This window comes from Dunckerocampus dactyliophorus, chromosome 6, assembly GCF_027744805.1.
Source record: "Dunckerocampus dactyliophorus isolate RoL2022-P2 chromosome 6, RoL_Ddac_1.1, whole genome shotgun sequence".
Taxonomy (NCBI): domain Eukaryota; kingdom Metazoa; phylum Chordata; class Actinopteri; order Syngnathiformes; family Syngnathidae; genus Dunckerocampus; species Dunckerocampus dactyliophorus.
In genome coordinates, this window is record NC_072824.1 from 11,706,913 (window position 1) to 11,728,246 (window position 21,334).

The 21,334-nt window shown below is 39.7% G+C and overlaps 2 protein-coding genes across 2 annotated transcripts; both read left to right on the top strand.

Annotated features, from left to right (window-relative positions):
• The first annotated feature begins 2,757 nt into the window (after window positions 1-2,757).
• On the top strand, window positions 2,758-6,752 carry fdx2 (ferredoxin 2). Its single transcript, XM_054779164.1, has 5 exons — window positions 2,758-2,935; window positions 3,229-3,280; window positions 3,606-3,712; window positions 4,149-4,236; window positions 4,313-6,752. The coding sequence occupies exons 1-5, from the start codon at window positions 2,758-2,760 to the stop codon at window positions 4,467-4,469; spliced, it is 582 nt and encodes a 193-aa protein (XP_054635139.1). The 3' UTR covers window positions 4,470-6,752.
• A 6,641-nt stretch (window positions 6,753-13,393) lies between these two features.
• LOC129182628 (forkhead box protein D1-like) lies at window positions 13,394-16,342 on the top strand. The gene is made up of 3 exons (XM_054779002.1): window positions 13,394-13,424; window positions 13,776-13,844; window positions 14,852-16,342. Exons 1-3 carry the CDS (start codon window positions 13,394-13,396, stop codon window positions 15,493-15,495), a joined length of 744 nt encoding a protein of 247 aa, XP_054634977.1. The 3' UTR covers window positions 15,496-16,342.
• The last annotated feature ends 4,992 nt before the right edge of the window (window positions 16,343-21,334 follow it).

Genomic DNA, 21,334 nt, shown 5'->3' on the forward strand with positions numbered 1-21,334 from the left:
TAAAAATGTAGGTTTTTCCCAAAGAGAAATTGGAGTGTTCTAAAACTTTTGACCGGTAATGTATGTTTTAGTTTTCATCTTTTTTACTCACTTTTTGTCTCTCCCACAACGTTATTCGTCTTTCCCACATCATCCAATCCAATTACATGCATGTGCGTCATGGCCAGTTATGAAAATTAGAAGATGACACCAATAGCTACTCCCCCAAACCCCACCACCACATATAGATTGCAGTCCTGTAGCAAACACTGTATTTAAAGTCTCTCGGGTGCCTGCCCAATCATCAAGTATGAGATTACTAGTTAACTGCCAATTGTAGAAAATACATTTCCAACACAACTGTACAGTAGGGCTAGCTTATGTTTTGCACTCCCTGAGTTTCTCTGCTCAGGATTTGGAAGCTCCCTCGGCAAAGAGTGTCTTTTATCTCAAGCGACGACATGGAACCGCTATCATGTCTAAATCAAAGACTAAGCAAAGCTTCAGTGTTGTTGGCTGCACAGATTGTCACATATCATTGCATCACATGAGCTAAACTCGAAATATATCCAAGAGGTTAAAGAATTTCTGGGTAAAAAAGAATAATGGAAGTACTGATAAAGGAAGCTAAAATGATGACTGGAAAATGTGTGTGTGTTTTCTAATACTTCATACACTGCTTGAAACATGAACGGTTCATAGAGTATATAGTACTGTATATACAGTGTGTTATCCAGGGGACACTGAGCTGATGGCTTTATCATACCTTACACATTTTCCTGAAAGCTGCATGACTGACGTGCTGAAGGAGGTATGGACTATGTGCGTTTGTTTGAGGGGTGTGTGAGCTACTATAGGGCATAGTCAGCAAGATGTAAGGGGAGTATATCCAAAAAGAGCAGTCGGGGAACACCTTATATCCAAATGTGTTATGGTCTCCACCCATCACACCCCTACACACACGCACGCACACTTGCAGGACAAGAGGCTCAATGACCAACAGGTGCTTCACATTTACAGAAAGGTAAACTGTCCCTGGACACTCATCCTGCGCAGGTGCAACATTAAGTGTAATGATTCATATTCCTGTGCTTGCTATTAAATACAAAAGTCAACATGAGAGCATCCAATTTGCGACGTCTAGCCCTCCACATGGGAGGAACCTCTGTGGCCAGATGGGAGGTAAGTATATTCCTCAAAACCAACTTTCAGACAGGCCTAAATGTCCCTGAAGTGCAACTTATTACATACTGTATATAAAAAGCACGATAAGAAAAGAAAGAAAAATTATAGTGTGATCCCAGTGGGACGGCTCGTCAGTCATTATACAGTCACACAAGTGGATAAATCTGGTGTAGAAATGTCAACATCATCTTCTGAGTTTTACTGCTCTCTCAAGGCATCCAATAGCATATCAGTTACTCTTTGGAGAATAACCTTTCTTTCTCTCTGTCAAATCAATCTCAAGAGTCTCAAGACACGACATCTCTTCTCCATCCTCACACACGGGGGTCACGCACCCGATCTACTGTATGATCTACATGGCCAACCTGCATCAAAGTTCTTGTTTAGGTTTATCTCCCTCTGGAGCAGCTGAAAACAAAGCAAGGCAGGTTTGGACTGATGCACGTAATCAGCGGGTAACAAAATGTTGTATTTTCATTCTTGCTGCCTCTGCTTCTTCAAACAGAGACATCTGCCTGACAGTCTTTGAACAGACGACTGCAGCTTGAACATATTATAGTAGCAACAGCAACACGTGTCAACACATCCAAATACAGTACTCTGTATCATCACAGCTTTAAGTCTTGCATAAAGAATCAGATTAAAAACATTCATTCGCTTTCTATACCACTTGTCCGCATTAGGGTCACGACGTGGTTGTGCAGGGCGCACTCTGGAGTCAATAACAGGGTACATATAGACAACCATGTTTTGGGATGACATGCATGTTTTTGGGATGTGAAAGAAAGCTGGAGTACCCAGAGGGAAACATGCAAACTCCACACGGAGATGTTCCAAAGGAGATTCAAACACAACTCCATCCTGCAGCAACTTACTGTAGATACATAGAGGTATATTGCATTATTGAGCAAATTCATCATCAACTGAAATTCTGCTTGCTGACATAAGTGTATGGCTAATTGTGAGCTTTGAAATGCAGAGAAATATAAACATAAATCAGAATAGCACCTAAAATCTAAATACTTTGTTGCAATTTGTAATTTCTTTTTGTGTATTTCCCATCAGGGGTCGCCACAGCGAGTCAATCGCATGGTTTAGTTGGCTTAGTTTTTAACAAAGGATGCCCTTCCTGATGCAACCCTCCCATTTTATCCGGGCTTGGGTCCTGCGCTGGACATCTCCAATGGCTAAGTTGTTGGGGCCCTGGCCGGGAATCAAACCTGTGCCTGTCTGCATGAAATGTAGCACCCCCCAGGGCAATATAATTACTGAAATATGTTATAAAAGAGAGTACACCTGATTAATGCAACTAGATCCAATGCAAGAGGGCGATTATTCAAAAACATCAGTTTTAAATGCAGTATAGATGGATACTTTATTAATCTCCAAGAGGGAAATTCACAACGGCATATATATATTTATTCCACTTTAATTAGATATTTAATTAGATATTATATCGCCCTTTCTTTTTAAATGTGCTGGTTGTCACAGATGCCAACTTTGAATTACAGCTCCCTCTAGTGTCACAGCAACGTGCTTTTACGGAGCTTTTTTCCTATTGGCCGACGTCGGCCACATGATCAAAACACAATCATGGCGGCCTCCGCTGCAGTTCGCTCCAGCATGGGGCTGACTTTGAGACTTTCGCGAGGTATACCAGACTGTATCACATATCCCCTTTCCAGGTTAAAGACCTGTATGTCTTATTTAAAAAGGAAAAACTCCGCGGATGGTTTCCGCACCACCAATCGATACTTACAGACGAGTATAGGTGAGTGAATCAGCTTTCTAGTTTCACCCTGTTTAATTGTTTAACGTCGCTTGCTTGGTTACGTCTTATTATAGCAGCTACTTGTTGCTTTAACGCCTTTTGGCTGACACTTTGGAGCTAATGTTGCTGCCTTCCAATGTGTCAACAAAATCAACAGTTCGCTCAATGACGCTTGTGTAACCTTACTGAAACGGCATTGTGAAACATGGAGTAATAAGTCAAATATTCTCATGGCATGTTCACCGCCCAGACAAGTAGTACTTTCTGGCCTTGTGTCCTCTTTTTTTGCTTAGGTTTGTACCACAGCGAGGAGAACAGTTCCGATGAAGACAACGCAGAAGACGTGTAAGTCTGCAAAGCTTTTATTGTGAAAAGAGACGGAATTTGTACTATTGTGTGACATGATTGACACCGGACCTGTCTTTGTCATTGTGACAGTAAACTTCGACATTGCATTTTGTTCATATGTTAAGTATCATTTTTCAAACAAAATTCGTACATATTAAATAGTGAACGTTCAGGAGATGCAGGAAATGAGCCATTTAAAAGAATAGGCTTTTTGTTAATGTGGCCTTTCCTACAAGAGGATAAGAATTGAGCAGCTGCATAGCTGTGATAACAGTTTTCATCAGCTTTATTTTTTGATATGAATGTGTTAACTGCCTTTCAGGGTTAATGTGGTGTATATAGACCGGTCCGGCCAGAGGATCCCAATTAAAGCCAAAGTGGGAGACAATGTTTTGTATTTGGCTCACAAGAATGGAATAGAACTCGAAGGTGAGTGCTTATATCCATGCATGCATACATTTGTATCCCTTTTTAGGGTCACAGGTAAGCTGGAGCCTATCACAGCTGACTTTCGGACAGAGGCGGGGTACACCCTGGACTGGTCCACCAATCAATCACAGGACACATACTGTATAGATAACTATTAACACTCACATTCATACCTATGGACAATCCAATTAGCCTAACATGCATGTTTTGGGGATGCAGGAGGAAGCAGGAGTACACGGAGAAAACCCACGTAAACCCGAGGCAACATGTAAACTCTGGGCTGTGAGGCAGACATGCTAACCACTATCTACCGTGCTGCTCCTGGGTCTCATATTCTTTAGGAAGCTAACATGAGGAAATGTAATACAATAGCTGTCTGTTTTGCTGGACACTTTATTGAAGGTAATTGTTGCTTGTGTTGTATATTTTTCTTCAGGGGCATGTGAGGCATCCCTGGCCTGTTCAACATGCCATGTGTATATAAGCGCCGACCATCTTGACACACTGCCCGAACCCCTCGAGAGGTAGGCTTGACTTTTAATTGAATTATTACAATGTAAAGTGTTATGTAGAACACAAAAGATCGGTGTGTTGTTTTAGGGAGGATGACATGCTGGACATGGCGCCCATGCTCCAGGAAAACTCCCGGCTGGGATGTCAGATCATTCTCACTCCAGAGCAGGAGGGCATGGAGATAACTTTACCCAAAGTTACTAGGAACTTCTATGTGGACGGCCATGTTCCCACACCTCATTGAGAAGACTAGGAAAAGGCGGGATCACTACAAACTAGACGCCATGCATAAGGAAGGAAATGCATGGCTTTTGGGAAGTCCGTAGCAACTCCCCCTGAAGACCCTGACTAACAAATTAAGTGTTTATGAGGTGGGGCCGCAGATGAGATCAGGCAGTCGGACTCTCTCAGACCACAATGAAATCAATGGTTACATCTAAAACCTGCCTATTTATTTATGTGCAAGGTCCTCAGGCAAGCTCAATCGCACAATGTTCTTTGTTAAAACAAGATTTCTGAGTCCACCTTTTACAAGGGAGTATCAGGACCACACTGAAAAGGAAAAAAATAGTACAAAATAGTACAAATACTTGTATGTGGTAAAGTTATAGGAATTAAATAATGTTATGAGGCGAGAATAAAGCCAAAATACAGTAGACCGAGAGGCTAAAGCTTCTTCCTGCTGGAAAATGTTAAGTGAATTACTTATGAGACAGCGCCCTCTGCTGGATTCATAGAAGCATCTCACATTTTCCCCTGCAGATCAAAACACTTTCTATTTATGTTACCATTAAAAAAAATAATTTGTCACAATTTCAAGCAGGGAAATAATTAGCAAATATGCATGGGAGCAAATGCCAAACCGCAACAAGGCAGGCAGGAATCTTTTGTATTACGAGAAAAACATTGTCATATGAGGAGAAAAAGTAAATGTCCGAATACCTACACAAACGCAAAAGCATCAGATGCTGTTCTCTGGAGCAGTGGTTCTTTGTAGTCACAACCTCCTTTAAGGATGCTGTGAAAGTGATGGACCCCCTTCCCCAGAAATATTCACATAAAACAACTTTACAATGTGTATAATGTACTTTACCAAGATTTAATGGTCTCGTGCATATGTTATATACACAATAAAAAAATGAGGGTCATTCTTTATAATCATGAAATTGTCCATTTTTAAAGGCTACTTTGGCTCTCAAACTACTAATGTAAGTGTTGTGAGAGTTAATATTACAACTATATTCTTCAAATTCTAGCACTTTGTCTTTTTTTATTTTCAGTGTGGCCCTATAAATACTCCTTTTTTATGCTGAATGGAACATTCCATGTTACAGCTCATACGCACAACTATCGCTACACAATGCTCTTTATCATTTCACTGTCACAACCTTTATCATCACGTTTCACTTGTCAAATATGAACTAATATTGCGCATTTCTTTTATATTTGTAGTGCTTGTGGCTGCTGTCAATGGAGTCCAACTCCTGAATCACTATAGACATTTCAAAACACATCCGAGTGGAAGTGTAAAGTCAAAACTTGCTCACATTATAAGGAGACTTTTCTGAGCGGTCAGCGCAAATGAAGGTTTTGTTAATATACAGGTGGTCTTCGGGTTGCAAACGGCTTCCGTTGCTACATATTTTAGTGTAAGTCGGAAGTCATACCTAAATGAACACTTAAATCCCTCATGTTGCACACAGAACACATGGACATAAAATACAGTAATTTAATGAAACAGTCATTTTTTAATAAAGAACAAAAACTGTCGCTCTCATAGGAGCAAATCCTTTAACATACTCAAGAATACTGTAGCAACTTGGCAGTTATGTGTAATGTTTAAGAGTTTTGCGATTTCTGACACTGAAGTCGTGAATGTGGCATGAGTCCTGACTGTGTGCGTGTGGGCCGAGGAGGCTGGCTGCGTGCAGAGAAGACGGTTGATTTTGCTGAGGTTGTTTTGGCGTGGTTCGGCCAACAGTAGCCTCTTTTGTTTTTGCAGTAAGGAGATTGTCAGACCACCTCCTCTAGTAGACGTTACAATATGATTTATGCTTAGCGATGGTCGCGTGCGGTCGAGCGGTTTAGTCAAGTGCGGCCAATACTGAGCACATTGTGTATTCTTCTGCGGCGTGCTGTAGCTAGTTTTCGAACGAGTGACTTGTTTACAGACCAGAATTAAGTTTTGAATTAATTTACGGGAGCACATTCGTAATCACAAAACATCGTAACGCGGAACAATGTAAACCGAGGACCACCTGTAATGTGGTTCAGAGCAGCTCCATGTTAGCATTGCCACATCAAACCCATTTATTTAATTCTACTGTACCTGTTCAACTTACGCACACATGTAAGTCACTTATATATGTCATAATGTGTCCTTAAAATGGCAAGTATTTAAAATTGTGCAATAAAGTACATTTTAAAGCTGTTTGAATACCATTTTTCTCACCTTGAATACATGATGTTATTTTGCCCAACAGTTCTACGTTGTTATACAAATAAATATATACTTTTTTTTGTCTTGCTCCTGCTGTTTCTTCTTTTTGCATGTTGATGCTCTACTTACAATATGGTTAGCTTTTGTCCAATAGTGTACATAAAGTGCAAAACTATTACAAACTGATGTAGCATGTGCTATGGAGGCTACGTTGACGGTGAAGTTTAAATGGACTGTGTAATTAATGAAGGTGTCATTAGAGTAAGCAGCATCACCTGTGTCGCGCTGACTGGTCCAAAAAAGGCTGCCGGCAAAAAGCGTATCAAATGACAGCCACATTGTGACACATTTATGCCGAGCATCGATGTAAGGTGAGGAAGACGAACGCAAATAGTCCTCGTTTGTGTCTTTATTTACATATTTTTAGCACATTTGATCGTTTTGTCGCAAAATGCCCAGAACGCTTTGAACTTTAAGTCTCTCACGTGAGACGATGGAGATCAAAAGACGGCCGCCGATTTATCACTGAAAAAAAACCCAACTACTTCGAAAACTACATTTACTCAACACTGAAGGGATATGTTGACTGTTTTGCCGCTTTTGTGTCGGTGAGTTGTTTGTAACTGTAAACTACACACAAGTTAAAGTGTTAAGCAACATTAAACCTATTACATTCCGTATGAACGTGATCATTGTTTCAGGTTCTCCTTCCCAAACGTACTCTAAAAGTAATAGTTGGAAAAATATATTAATGTACTTTTAATATACTGTGCATTCATCAGCCACATCTTTATTAACGCTTGGAAAATCTGATATGATCCAGTACAAGAGCTTTACATTGTAAACCAGTGCAGAATAGGTTATTAGGGGCTTGTCACCTATTATTGTGCTTTGTGTGAGTCTACTTTACATTAGGCTTGTGTTGTCCCTAATGATGTGGTCAATAACTAGAATTAAAAACAATCAGTTGTAAACTCTTACTATGGCACTTCCATCTGTATTATTTTGCATTTTAAATCACAAAATTGAAGTTTTAGTTGTAGATAGTAGCACTAAAGTCAATTGTGCAAAGAGTAGAGTTATTAAGAGTAAGGCTTTTATTGGGGGCAGGCATTTATTGGTAGGGATGCATTTTTTACAATAATATACACTACCAGTCAAAAGTTTGAACACGCTTCCTCGTGCTATTGAATGAGAAAGGGTGTCCAAACTTTTTACTGGTACTGTATGTTTATATTATCAGTATTGTTATGTTAGTATCAACTAATTAGCAGCACATTCTCTTCAAATTTCAGTTTCAGGTTAAAGCGGAACACATGTTATGCTCCGATTAACTGAGGCACGGTGTCGATTCAGTGAGTTGTGGGCTTCCCCTGAGAGGTGCCAGGAAACTTCACGGGAGGTGCAGCAGCTTGGGAAAATAACAAAATATAACTTAACTTCAGTTGATTATCACTATTGATTATCACCAGAGAAGATGGTAAACAGTTTGGAGGGAGCAAAACAAAATGCCATAAAATATGCTCCAGACAATAATTGGGGGGGCGGCAGTAGGGGAGGAATCACTTGTATTCTATTCTGCGGGGAGACTTTTTTTGCCATGCTTTGAAAACCGCCTGATTTGATATCATTCTACATTGCAAACACTCCCAGACTCATACTACGTAACTACCAGACTCTCTGCAGGAAGGCTATTTTAAAAGGGGAGACTGTACATGATGTATTTTTGCAAAACTCAGTAATATTCTATTTGTACTCAATAATTGGCAGCACCCTCTCCTCATGGTGAACTTCAGCTTTACAGATGCCGTGTCAGCAGTTATTTATTCAAGCGGATGACATCTGGCGACTGCAGCACAGTGTCTATTTGAGGAAATTAGCACTGATCTAACAGCTGTTTATGTCCATCATGCAGACGTTGCTTCAACATGAGCACAGGTCAAGGTTCACAGGCGGGACCCCAGGCGACGGAACAAGATGTCTCAGAATCCGCGCTCCTCTATCTTTTCCAGGAAGTTTCCAAACTGGGGTCCCCCATGCACAGCAGCGTAATGGATGCTAGTACACTGTCCTCCTGGCAAAGTGTTGTCAAGGAGAACGATGGTGCGCATTTGCTTCAAACCTCTAACACCCTGTCCTTGTCACCCTTTGAACATGATGAAACCATGCTGACAAAAGCAAAGACGCAGACGAGGTCGAGAGGGGAGGTGGTGACTGGAGGCCACACCCCTTGGCGAGTGCTGAGTCTGATCAACCTGCAGTGTAAGAGACTCATGGATCAAGGACACGAGGAACCAAATGTAAGGGCACTATCGCCCACCATAAAAGGTGCACACTACCCAGAAACTGGTGACCGTTTTGAGCATGCATGCAGACCAACACCTGTTGCAGTGACATCCACTTGTATCACTCCAATAGATGATGAGCAAGAGTTCTTGGCTTCTAAACCTCAGAGCTGTGTCAAAGAGTTGAAATCCATCAATCAAAGAGACATTCCCCCAGCGTCTCCTCAGCAAACTAAAAGAGAAACTATGTTTAGTGTTGACAAGTTGGAGGGGCAACCTGGTGCCTCCTCTGCTGAACATCTTCATCCCAGTGGAAGTTCTTTGTCACTTGAGCACATTCCCAATGCATCCCTTAGTAGTCTTACTGACTTTGACTTACACACTACTGATTTTGACTTGCACATTGTGGACCTATCAAAGCCAGCTCTCACCCTTGACCACAATGCAAACCTCACGTGGATGCTCAGTGGACAGCACTCGCCCTCAAAACCAGACGGCAAAAACATGTCATCCAAATCAGAGAGTGCAGATCCCGTTGAAGGGAAACATCATCACTTCCGCAGTCCAATGCAACACCCTCTTCCCACAACAGTAACCTCAGAGCAGAGACCAAAGGAGCCAAATGATCCCCCAGTAACACGTCACTGTTCACCCAAGTCCTCGCCGAGAACCAAAATTTCAAGAAAACAACCCAATCCCAGCCGCAGCGTGGATATCCAAAACCCACACTTGCAGGGAGTGACATTCCGGATAGATACGGAGCTGGACGACAGCAGGGAACAATGCCGGCTGCTGATAACCTCAAAATATAGGTGAGGGCACACGTGGCTAGACACTCCGTTCCATTCTATAAACTAATACAAGGTTGCAGGGCTGCATTTAACAATTGTTCTCTTAGTCAGTTAACCTGAAGCCTGTTTTGATTAATGGAGTAATCGGTTAGAAAAACCAAATCAATATGAACCCAACACGAACAGTTAGTGGTTTGCTCTGCAACATATCAGAAAAGAGGCAAAAATGTCGATCACTGTTTTCCAAAGTTAAAGGTCATCTGCTTTTATGGCTGACCAAAGGAAATGAACAAAGATTCACATTTAAGAGGCTGAAATTAGAGGGTACCGGTATTTACATTTTTAAATTTCAAAAAAGATTAATTGAATACGAAAATAGTTGATTAATTAGAATGGTGTCCAACCACTCTTCATGGGCCGCATGCAGTAAAATTGGAGGGTGCGGTGGCCACGGACTCATTTTGTGCTAAAACTAATCCAGTGTAGGTCAATAATATATTACTATAGTCTCAAAAAGTTAGGATAGTCAAAATTCGGGTAAAATTTCAGGATAAACCTAAAATGCACTATAACCTTTACAGTACAGGTGAACTTAATTGGAATGTCCCTTAACTTTTGAATGCACATATCCAGCTGTTCAGTGTTTCATTAATTTTTGTACAACTTACTGTTGTCTAACAAGGTGCTGAATCGCAAAACTCAGAGGTGTACCCATGAATCAACCGATTAAACGTCCTGGTTCCATATTTAAACAGTCCTTTATCATGCTGTTCACATTTTGACATGAGACCAAGACGACACGTAACAATCAAGAGAACGGTGCCTTTGCGAGACTGTTAATAGGATGCTCTCAGAGGGAAGTGGCCACTGTCATCAGTAGGTTGCAATAGAGCGACTGGAAAAGTCACAATAAGGGAATACTGGATGCTTTTATGTGAAAATTGATGTCTATTCATGGATCGCACACCCGTTATCGATGACAAAGCAGCTTAGTATAATATCTAATAACAGATGTCATTAATGACTTCTCTCTTTAGCTCATATTCATTGTTGCTCTGTCACTTTTATCTCGAGGCAAATTAGCCCTTGAGCATATGCTGTCCATCATGCAGTAGTCCAGCCTCTCGAAACCCACTGGCGATAGTGGATTTTTATTACTTTTTTGGACACTTGCTAGATCGATCACCTTTTAAGTGGAAAGCCGCATCATATGCATTTCTTAGTGTTTCCCACGAGGGTGTGTGCGCAAAATGACTCTTCAGAAGCAGACGTGATGTCGCAAGCGGCTTATAAACCAGAAATTGCAGTACTTTTAATTTTAGAATGCCAAGGGCCAATAAATAAGTTGGGCCACATGTTGGACACCAGGTTTAATACTAAACCTGCAGGGGAGTTCTTGTATTCCCCCAATACACTCTCAACAGAAGTTATTTAATGGCACGGTACATACACAGTATAGTAAACAACTGAGGGATGCCTGGTGGAATATGCTGTGGTTGTCTACCATGCATTTCTAGTTAGTCTTACACATAACCTTTATAGAAAACAGCACTGTGGTTCATATTGTCAGTGTGATGTTTCCACCTCAGCAAGAAGCTCCACAAGAGTGTGCGCAAACCCAGGACAAGGACTCGAACATCCCAGACGACCAGCAGCTCAGAGGAGGAGACGAACACTACTGCAAGTGTGTAATACATGTATTTTTTTTTATTATTAGGAGCCTTATTCATAGGTTAAAATGGGCATCTTGTACGCTTGGTATTTACTTATTAAAGTATATTTTTACCACAGGGGGGCGCTGCTACACACATTTGCAAAACTGCCGTCTACTGTACAGTGCTTATTTCTCAGTAATTAGTCTGTCTTTAAGTGTCACCATTTTCTAATGAGATAAAATAGAGAATGTGTAGCAGTAGATGGCTTATACAGTGAAGAAAAAATGAAATAAAAATGAGTCATTAAGAGTAAATAAAAAATAAAATGCATTGGAAAAAAAATTAAGATAAAAAATGTAGGAGCAATATACTGAAAAACATTGAATAATGTGAAAATAAATGTAGGCTGTAGATTAAACAGTAACCTAACGATAAATGAGGTGTATTGCCTGATATGCTGTCTTATTCCCCAGTAGTGAAACTCTTCCAATACCAGTTCTTGATTAGCAATTCTTTTTAGTGTTGATTACTTTATTCCATCAGTGTCCATCAATTTTTTTGTGTGGTGCCTTTCTTTTTCCTTGTGGTAAAGGTGACGTATTCAGTATTTTTTTTTAGTTCCTTGATGTACTTTGTCGTCTTCTGGTCCTCTGTATAACTTGGTGTGGAGTTTGCAGTTGGCGCTCAAAGTGCCTTGAATTTCCCCCATTTTATTTTTCCTTAAGTTGCGCGAGAGGAGGGTTTTAAAATATAGTCCGAAATATCCACTGCACCAACTAATGTACTGTCCGATGTCTCACTAGGGAGCAAAATATGTGCATCGTGCTGCACCAGAAAGACCCCCATGTGGAGAGATGCAGAGGATGGGACCCCTCTCTGCAACGCTTGTGGCATCAGGTAGTCGGTCACATGAGCTTGTACACATCACAGCTGCGAGGCACACTTCACTGAAACACAATTGTTTAGTTTCAAATTGATATTTTTTCATGTAAATGATGGATAAGCTGTAAAATCTGCAACTGACAGCAAGAATCTGCTCATGAAAATGAAATTTTAAAATGTTATTAAAGTGTGTGTGTGTGTGTGTGTGTGTGTGTATGTATATATATATATATATAAAATGCAAATTTGACAACACAAATTGTCATCCAGTCAGTTCTTGTTGTTTTTGTTTTTTTTTTATAAAGTTTCAATTGACAATTGTCCAAGTGGACGTATTTAGAAAAACTTTGCTTTCCATTGTATAGTTAGAACAGCTACATTGAATCTGCAGAATGATCTTGTGAGCCTCCCTCAACTTAAACTCCCCCCGCCCCCTCTTCATGATCTCTTCAAAGGTACAAGAAGTACAGAGTGCGCTGTAACAACTGCTGGCACATCCCAAGAAAAGAAAGCAACTCCAGCTCACATTGCCTCAAGTGTGGAAACTTTGTGAAGATCACCTCCACTCAGCACAAACACACCTCCTAGACGTTGCACTCTCCACACAGCAATGTAAACACACACACACACACACCTTTTTTGTTGTTTTAAGACTGGTGGTTAAAACGTCAGTTATTTGTGGTAGAAATATATCTATGAAAATACTGTTTTTAAAAAAGTGCATGTACAGTTGTAACGTTGGCTGTGTTTAAAAGGTGCCATTTATTTATGTTACCTATTTTTATATTTGGATGTTTTGTCTGCTTAGTGTTTGGGCTGTTTTCTTTATGCACCATAATTTGTTTTCTTGGTTGGGGTGCACTGATTTTCTTAGCATGACTGTTTGTGAGGATGTAAAATGTGAATTTTGTGTGAGCATGCAATGGGTTTTTGGTCTTGGCATTAAATTATGTGTGAATATCCTCAATTTGTTTGTTTCTTAAAAGCCAGTTTGAAAGAACGTGTTTACAGTCATGTAAAAGGAGGGTTGATAATTCTGTATTATACAACATACAGAACATGGCATAGAGAGTTTAAGGGAAGTAGTGCGCATTAGTGAGACTTCTCAGTCCAGCATGGACCTCCCTCCGCAGTGGGAGGCCTCACGTGGACTGATGCTTTTATAAAACGTATGACGTCGTGCTGTAATTGTCAATAACCAGAAAGTCTGTCCTAGCTTAGGAAATGATATTCTACTCACAAAAAGTTAGCGATATGCACAATTCTGTTAGACAATAGCAAGTTGTGCGTTAAATATTGATCATGTTTGATGTGAATTTGAAATCAGCTCAAATGAAGTTCACCTGTGAAGGTTACACAGTAGTCCATTTTAGGTTCATCCTGAAATGTATGTGAAATATCTCTAACTTCTTGTGAGTAGTATATGAACGAACCAAGAACATGAAACCAGCCTGTTAAGATGTTTTCATTCAATAAAAGTTCTATGGGCATTTTTAGCAGCAAATGAAAACCAAAGTCAAAATACCATATTTCCTCAATGTCCTCCGCTCTCACAGACGCCGAACCCCCATTAATGGTAATGGTTTAGTTTATTTCGGACATGCTTATCAAGTTGCATAAAGGAACATCAGGTTTGCCCTGCAGCACTATTCATCATATCCCAAAAGGTGCAGGAAGAAGCAAATCTTACCTACTGTCATAATGTACTGTGTTTACGTGTCCAATAGTAATAGGGAGAGAAAGGAATAGAAAATGTAGAGCAACAGATAACCTACTCAGTGGTGAAAGAAAAGAAAGAAGAAAGGAAATAATACATGGAAAACTAATAGAGACTGAAGATGAATAAATAATACATAAATGTAAATTATTGCAAATGCACTGTCACTCTTATTGCACAGTTGCAATGAATGCAAGAGTAAAGAACTGACAAATATTGTATAATGCAAATATATGCAGGATATAAATGAAGCAATAACTTATCGTAATATGTTCAATGTTCAATGCATGCGTGCGGTATGTTGTTGGATTGAAGGGAATTATGTGAATGTAATCATTTGAAGTAAGACATTTACCAGCATGTTTTGCAGAAACACCAGCAGTGTAGAGATGGATGGCATCCATAAATATGAAGTTTACGGTGGACAAAGTGCTGATGTGTACACTAATTTTTTCATTTGTAATATTTTGCTGAGCATATCAGTTACATAAGAGGCTCAAAATGCTTTTCAGCATTTTTTTTGCATTGGAACCCACTGGAGTATGCAGGTGTAGCTCAGGATGTGGCCAGTGAGTGTAAGCATAATAAAGAACAAACTGTGGACTCTTCTCTCTGTTTGCATGAGGAGGTGCTGTTTGGGTAAGAGGAGGAGGAGGAAGGGGAGGATGCGTGTTAAAAGTCAAAGATGCAGTCAGCTCAATGAAAGCCAGTAGGAGTTCTTCCTTTGTCTTTATTCATATGGACCCGCACACACGGAGGAACATGACTTTGGACCGCAAAGCTACTGACAACACAGAGCTTGACTCAGGCAGGCAGAACCGTTTAGGTAGTTTAGTGGACCAGCTCCAGGGTGGAACCTCCTTGGTGAAGCCTCCCTACTCTTACATTGCCCTCATCACCATGGCGATCCTGCAGAGTCCCAAAGAGAGACTCACCCTCAGTCAGATCTGTGACTTCATCAGCCACAACTTTGCCTACTATCGGGACAAGTTTCCTGGGTGGCAAAACTCAATCCGGCACAACTTGTCCCTCAACGACTGTTTTGTTAAGGTCCCGCGGGAGCCCGGCATTCCCGGGAAGGGAAACTTTTGGACTCTGGACCCCATGTCAGCTGATATGTTTGCAAACGGGAGCTTTCTTCGGCGGAGGAAACGCTTCAAGAGGCAACACCTGCCCTGGAGGACCGTGAAGGCAAGAGCAAGTCCTCACCCTGGACGTAGCAGGGTTGGTGCCCCTCAGCGGGGAACTGAGCCGTACCGCCACCTGAACCCAAAATTCAGCAGGCTCATGGTTGGTCCAAGCCCTCCATTTGTAAGAACTGTAAGCCCTGCTTTGTCCTCACTCTTTTCTAAGAGATGGAACCTGTGTGCCTCTATCCCATCTTTGAACCAACCTTCTGTCTTCACCTACACTACCTCCCTCCCCGGAATGACACCAAGTTACCTTTTTACTATGACTGACCCAAGACGCACTGCCTGCTGTTGCACTTTGACTAATTAAAGCAAACACGTCACATATTTTACATACAGCCTATACAGCACTGTATACGTTTTCAATTAGAAATAAATAGCTGATCATTGTACTCTACTGATCAAAGATATACTACTAGAATATTTGCTTACTTTTTGATGGAGTTACCGGGTTATGTCCAAAGTCTGGCACACGGTCCAAAAATAAAATTAAACATGGCCTGCATCAGAACATCACAAAGCATTAGTGATAAGGTGTGATGAAAAAAAAGTTGAAATAACACATAAGAAGCTATCATACTAACACAAATACATTCAAACCTGGGTTTTTGTATGATTCAGTTTTCGCTGAAAATTTTTGCCAAAATTTTGCCTCAGTTTTTGTACACTGTCTTGATTTTAGCACAATATTGCACGTAACAAAGTAGTCCGATTGAGGTCCAAAGCAAAGCACTCTGCGCGTCGCTGACTCAGTAACCATGCATTTTTTTTAGTGCGACTGCTAAATAATCCGCCATGAGGCCAAAGAATTCATCATTTGATAAAGAAGGTGAGAAAAACTATTCAATTCAAGAAAGAGCATCATTGCAAAGTACGACGATGGCGCTCCTGTGGCCGAGCTCACCAGGGGGGTATAGGGAAGTCCACATCAACAATAGGGTTCATCATTTGTCATAGATAATTACTTTGCATTGTTTTCTGCACGTAAAACTCACATTATTCTCTTTAAAATGTATTTTTTGTTAATATTTTGGAATGGATTCATTGGATTTACGTTTTTCTTATGGAAAAACACACAGTTTTTGTGTGTTTCAGTTTTCCTCTGACCCTTTGGAAAAAATTACCAACGAAAACTGAGCTGAGAACTCTAACACAGAGCTGAGCTGTCAGCTTTTTTATTGATGGTATTTACTTTTTTAGCATGTCTTAAACTTTGACCTTACATTTGTTTTAATAAACAAAAAGCATGGTGAATACCAATGTGATGAATGTGTCTCATTTTAGTGTTTGTTGATTGTGTGTGTGTTTTGATCATTTATTTGGCCTGCTTTAATCAAAACAGGCCTTCATATGCAAACTCCAGTCTTAACCTACAGTAAATGAACATCACATGACATGTTCTGAGATCTTTATCTAAAAAATAGCATAATTATCTTTGTGAATCCTATTTTACATCTCTTGTACTGCATCTCATTGGATGCAGGTGTACCTAATGTAGAGACCGGTGTGTGTGTGGCCCACGCACTCTCTGCCCGTCAGTGAGCTGCTCAGATTTCATGATCCAAGTAATTACACAAGATAACAAAGAACACTTTATAAACAAGTGCAGACACTCCATTTCCCTAGCATTTACTGTTCTATATAAAGTGTGCATTGTAACAACGTTCACCCAGTGAGCTACACAACAGCAACATTGTTGCACACACACACACACACACACACACACACACACACACACACACACACACACACGGTGGAATGAATACTAATGGCAGTTAATATAACCACAGCGTCAACAAAAACAACACTTAACTCACCTCAAGGCCTCACGTTAACGTTGCCCACGTGTTTGTTTTTCCACGCTGGCGTCTCACCTCTGACGTCCAAACACGGAGGATCAGATGAGGGCCTCCAATAGGAAGCAGTCAAACTGCACCCACACAAACAAGAAGACATACAATTTTAATTTAAGTTTCACAACAAACCACATGTTGTTTCTGTTAGATTATTTGCTGCTGAGCTCTGTAAACAACTGCAAACCACACACACACACCCCCCCACACACACACACACCATGCTAAAGTCCTGGTGATTATTCATTCACTGGCCAAATGTATAACTGTAATGGCTCGAACTCGAGGCAATTCATAACAATTATAATAACTCGTATTAATTCCAAATACAGTCTCAAGTCCATGTCGGCTGCTTCTTTTAAAGCAACACATTCAAATGTTTCATTTAGTCAGAAATATTCCCGTCCTAGTTTATTCTTTTTACAATTAAAAGTGTAATATTGTGAGTTATTGTTGTAGGATCTCTTCAGCAGTTTTCACATTTATTCCGATGAGCAAAAATAAAATGTGATTAAAATGACAACAGTATTGTAATATTCCGATATTGTTTCTTCTAAAATGACAACTTTATCCTTGCGACATTACTTCTACAGTATATATCTATAGTATTGCAACTTGATTTGTTCAAGATTATTACTTTTTTTTAATATTAGTTTTATTTCTTAGAAAATTCCAACTTTATTTTCACAACTTTACAACTTTAATTTTGTGACTGTACCTTTTCTTCTGCATTTTGTCTAATATTTTCTCCTAAAGTAACAATGGTATACTTGCAATATTACAACTATATACAGTAATTTCATAAGCCGCACATGGCCACGGCATAAAATGACATATTGTGGCACGCACGAGTCCGTGAGGACCAGGTAGCTGTTTATTTGACAGGAGCCAATCATGAGCTATGTGAAAACTCAGAACAAGCTTATCAACACATCGGAAATCGCAGGAGGTCATTACTCAATATACCAGTCTGACTCACGGTGTCATCTTCGATCGAATGCTAAAATCATCATACGACGACTTAACACTCAAAAGGTAGTATTGGTGTTATTTCCAATGGGTATTTCTGGTATTTCCAATGGGTTGACAAGCTCGTTATGAGTTCCCTTATAGCTTGTGATTGGCTCCTCTCCAAAGAAAGAGCTACCGTTTCCTCACTGACTCACGAGCGGCACAGTATTTGAATGATTAGTAGTAGTTCTGAAGTGATAGGAGATGTCACGAGATTAGAACATCGTCATAAATTAGCTGTATAAGACGCGGGGTTCAAAGAAAACAGTAGTGGTTTATACACTGGAAATTACGGTACCCATAATATTGCAACTTGATGTAAGATTATTCCTTTTTTTGTAATGTTAGTTTTATTTATTATACAATTGCAACTTTATTTTCATAACTTTACAACTTTAATTTTGTAAATGTACTTTTTTAAAATTTTGTCAACAATATTATTTCTCCTAAAATGACAACTTTATCCGTGCAACATTACTACGTATATTCATAATTTTCATAGCATTACAACTTTCTGGTAAAACGTTTTTTCCAAAAATTCAGACTTTGTTCTAAAAAAAAAAAATGCATAATTAATCTCACTGCACTACCCCTTTTTTTTTATTACAAGATATTATTTCCTTTAAAAAAAACTTTATTCCCATAAGTTTATTACTTTTTTTTGGTAAATTACAATTATATTTTCATAAATTTCCAACTTTATACAGTAGTACCTCGCATAACATAAACCTCCTTTTACATAAATTCCACTGAACATTAAATTTATGTAAAGTTTTTGCTTCGTATTACAGAAAGAAATAAAGCATCAAGTCAGTGCAAGTCTTTTTTGGGTTTTTTTTCCAATCAACTTTATTAATGCCTCACGTCGGTGCAAGTTCAGACTAACACTTGGTGACGCCTTCTGACGCATCACGCTCTCATTGGCTGATTATCAGGGCACCGCCTCCGCTCTCATCTCATTGGCTGATTATCGGGGCACAGCCTACGCTCTCATCTCATTGGCTGAGTTATACAGCACGTACGTGAGTTTGTGTGAGAGACAGGCTTGTCCCTTCAACCTCCTTCCTCTTCGTAGTCGCCCTGAAACTAACTTAAACAATTAAGTTAAGTTACAAATTAAAATTTTGCACACAGCATTATCGTGTAGTGCGTGTGCGTTTGTCTGTGAGACCAGCTGACTCTTAGACTCTTTGAGTCGCGTTTTGACTCAGGCTAGTCCTCCTCCTCCTTCCTGCCTCCACATGCGCTCCTGATCAAGACGTCTCGTGAACGGTAGGATTGTTTTTGTTTTTCAGTTTTATTAATTCACAGTAATCTTATTTATTACCTTATTTTATATTGGAATGTTACTGTACTATGTTTATGCTAATGTTTTCTTATATTTTCCCACCATATTTGGTGGACTTTTAATATTTTGAAGTGCCAAAGGGGTGAGTTTGGGAAGATCTTGGAACGGATTAGACTATTTACATGTATTTTACGCTTCGTATAACATAAAATCCCTATAACATAAAGGTTCTCGGAACGGATTATTTACGTCGTAGGGGCGTCTACTGTATTCATAACTTTAATCTTGTAACTGTACCCTTTTTTTCATTGTGATCACAATATTCTCACAATATTACAATTTCTCATCAGATTACTACTTTTTTCTGGTAACATTACAGGTATATTTTCAGCATTGTAACTTATATTAAATATTAATTGTGTCATATTGTAATGTATATGATATTGTATATCTCATAACTGTTTTCACAATATTACAAATTAATTCTTGTCAGATCAGTACTTTTTTTTCAGAATATTAAAAATTTATATTATTCTCATAATATTACGACCAGATTTTCATAGTATTGTAACTTACTGTAATTCTCCATATATACCAATTTATTAATAAAATAACTTGTAACTAAAAGAGATTTTCATGAAATTATTCTTCTAACTTGATTCTCTATTATAATTATTTGTTGCTACTGTGTAGCATTAATATCTCTGTAGTAATTGCTTTAATATATCTTTTTATATAATGTTTTAAATATTTTTATTTATTGTTTGTTCAATAAAATTATATGTCAAAATTGTGGGTATTTTTTTTCCTTTTTTTATTTTAAAAATACTTAATTTTTCTTGAAATTCCCCAGTTTTTTATTAGACAAACGATGTACAGTAAGTCAGCAAAAAAACATAACAAATATTTCATGCTGAATAGAAATCATTCATTTGTTTTTCTGCTAGTTCGTACTATCGTATAAAATGAATTTGCTTGTGAGCAAAATAAACAAAAAACAAAAGGCAAGAATTCAAGGCGGGTTTCGTTGATTTTGTCAAAGTACTGTGTTGAATTTATATGCACATGTGGTGAACAGATGTTTATTGCTCCTCCAACTCTTGTTTACTCCTTCAGGCACTGTGCGGTGTTAATCTTTACCTCCTCCACCTGGACTGGACCACCCATACTCTGAGCGGCCCACCAGCACAGAGACGGCAAGGGTGAGATGTCACAGGGGCATTTGAACTTGAGAGAAAAAGATTGAGAAAAATAAGAATTATAGCAAAATTTAATCACAAATAATATCATTTCTTACATATTTTTGTGTGGCTTTTCCAAAAGCAAAAAACACACAGAATTATGTACACATACAACATACAACAAATTTAACTAGGATTTATTTTATCTTTGTCTATTAAGCATAATAAAAATAGCAATTTTTAACAATATCTATCATCAGTGTGTTATTGTACAGCTGTGTACACCACCGCACAACTACAAGCACAACAGCAAGATGGCGCCCTCCGTGGCAGACGTCTCTGTTTCACGCTCCCGTTTTTTTTCTATTTTTTTTCTATTTTGTTGTTCATATCGGACATTCAACGTGCTGCGTTGCATTGCAACATAAGAGACAACTTTTGAACACCAGCGGGGTTCACCATGAGCTTTCGTTTAGCCTCACGGACTGGCTTTCTTCTGCGTCGGGAGGACGCAGCAGCTTCCGGGCCTGGTGAGCTGAATGCCCGGGGCGGAGGCGAGGCAGGAGGGGCGGCCTGCATGCTAGGCTAAAAGCTGGAGCGACTGGGCCACCGCTACCGGGCCTGCTGCTGGCCAGCGTCCGCTCTCTCAAAGACAAGATGGACGAGCTGCGAGCAAGGATTGCAGCTCTACGTGAGATCGGAGAGTGCTGTGTGCTCGCGGAGGCCTGGCTGGACGGAGGATGTACCGGACTCGGCGGTCCGGTTGGGGACATTTGTCGCTATGAGGACACAGAGCCTCCAGAGCCTCGGGACTGT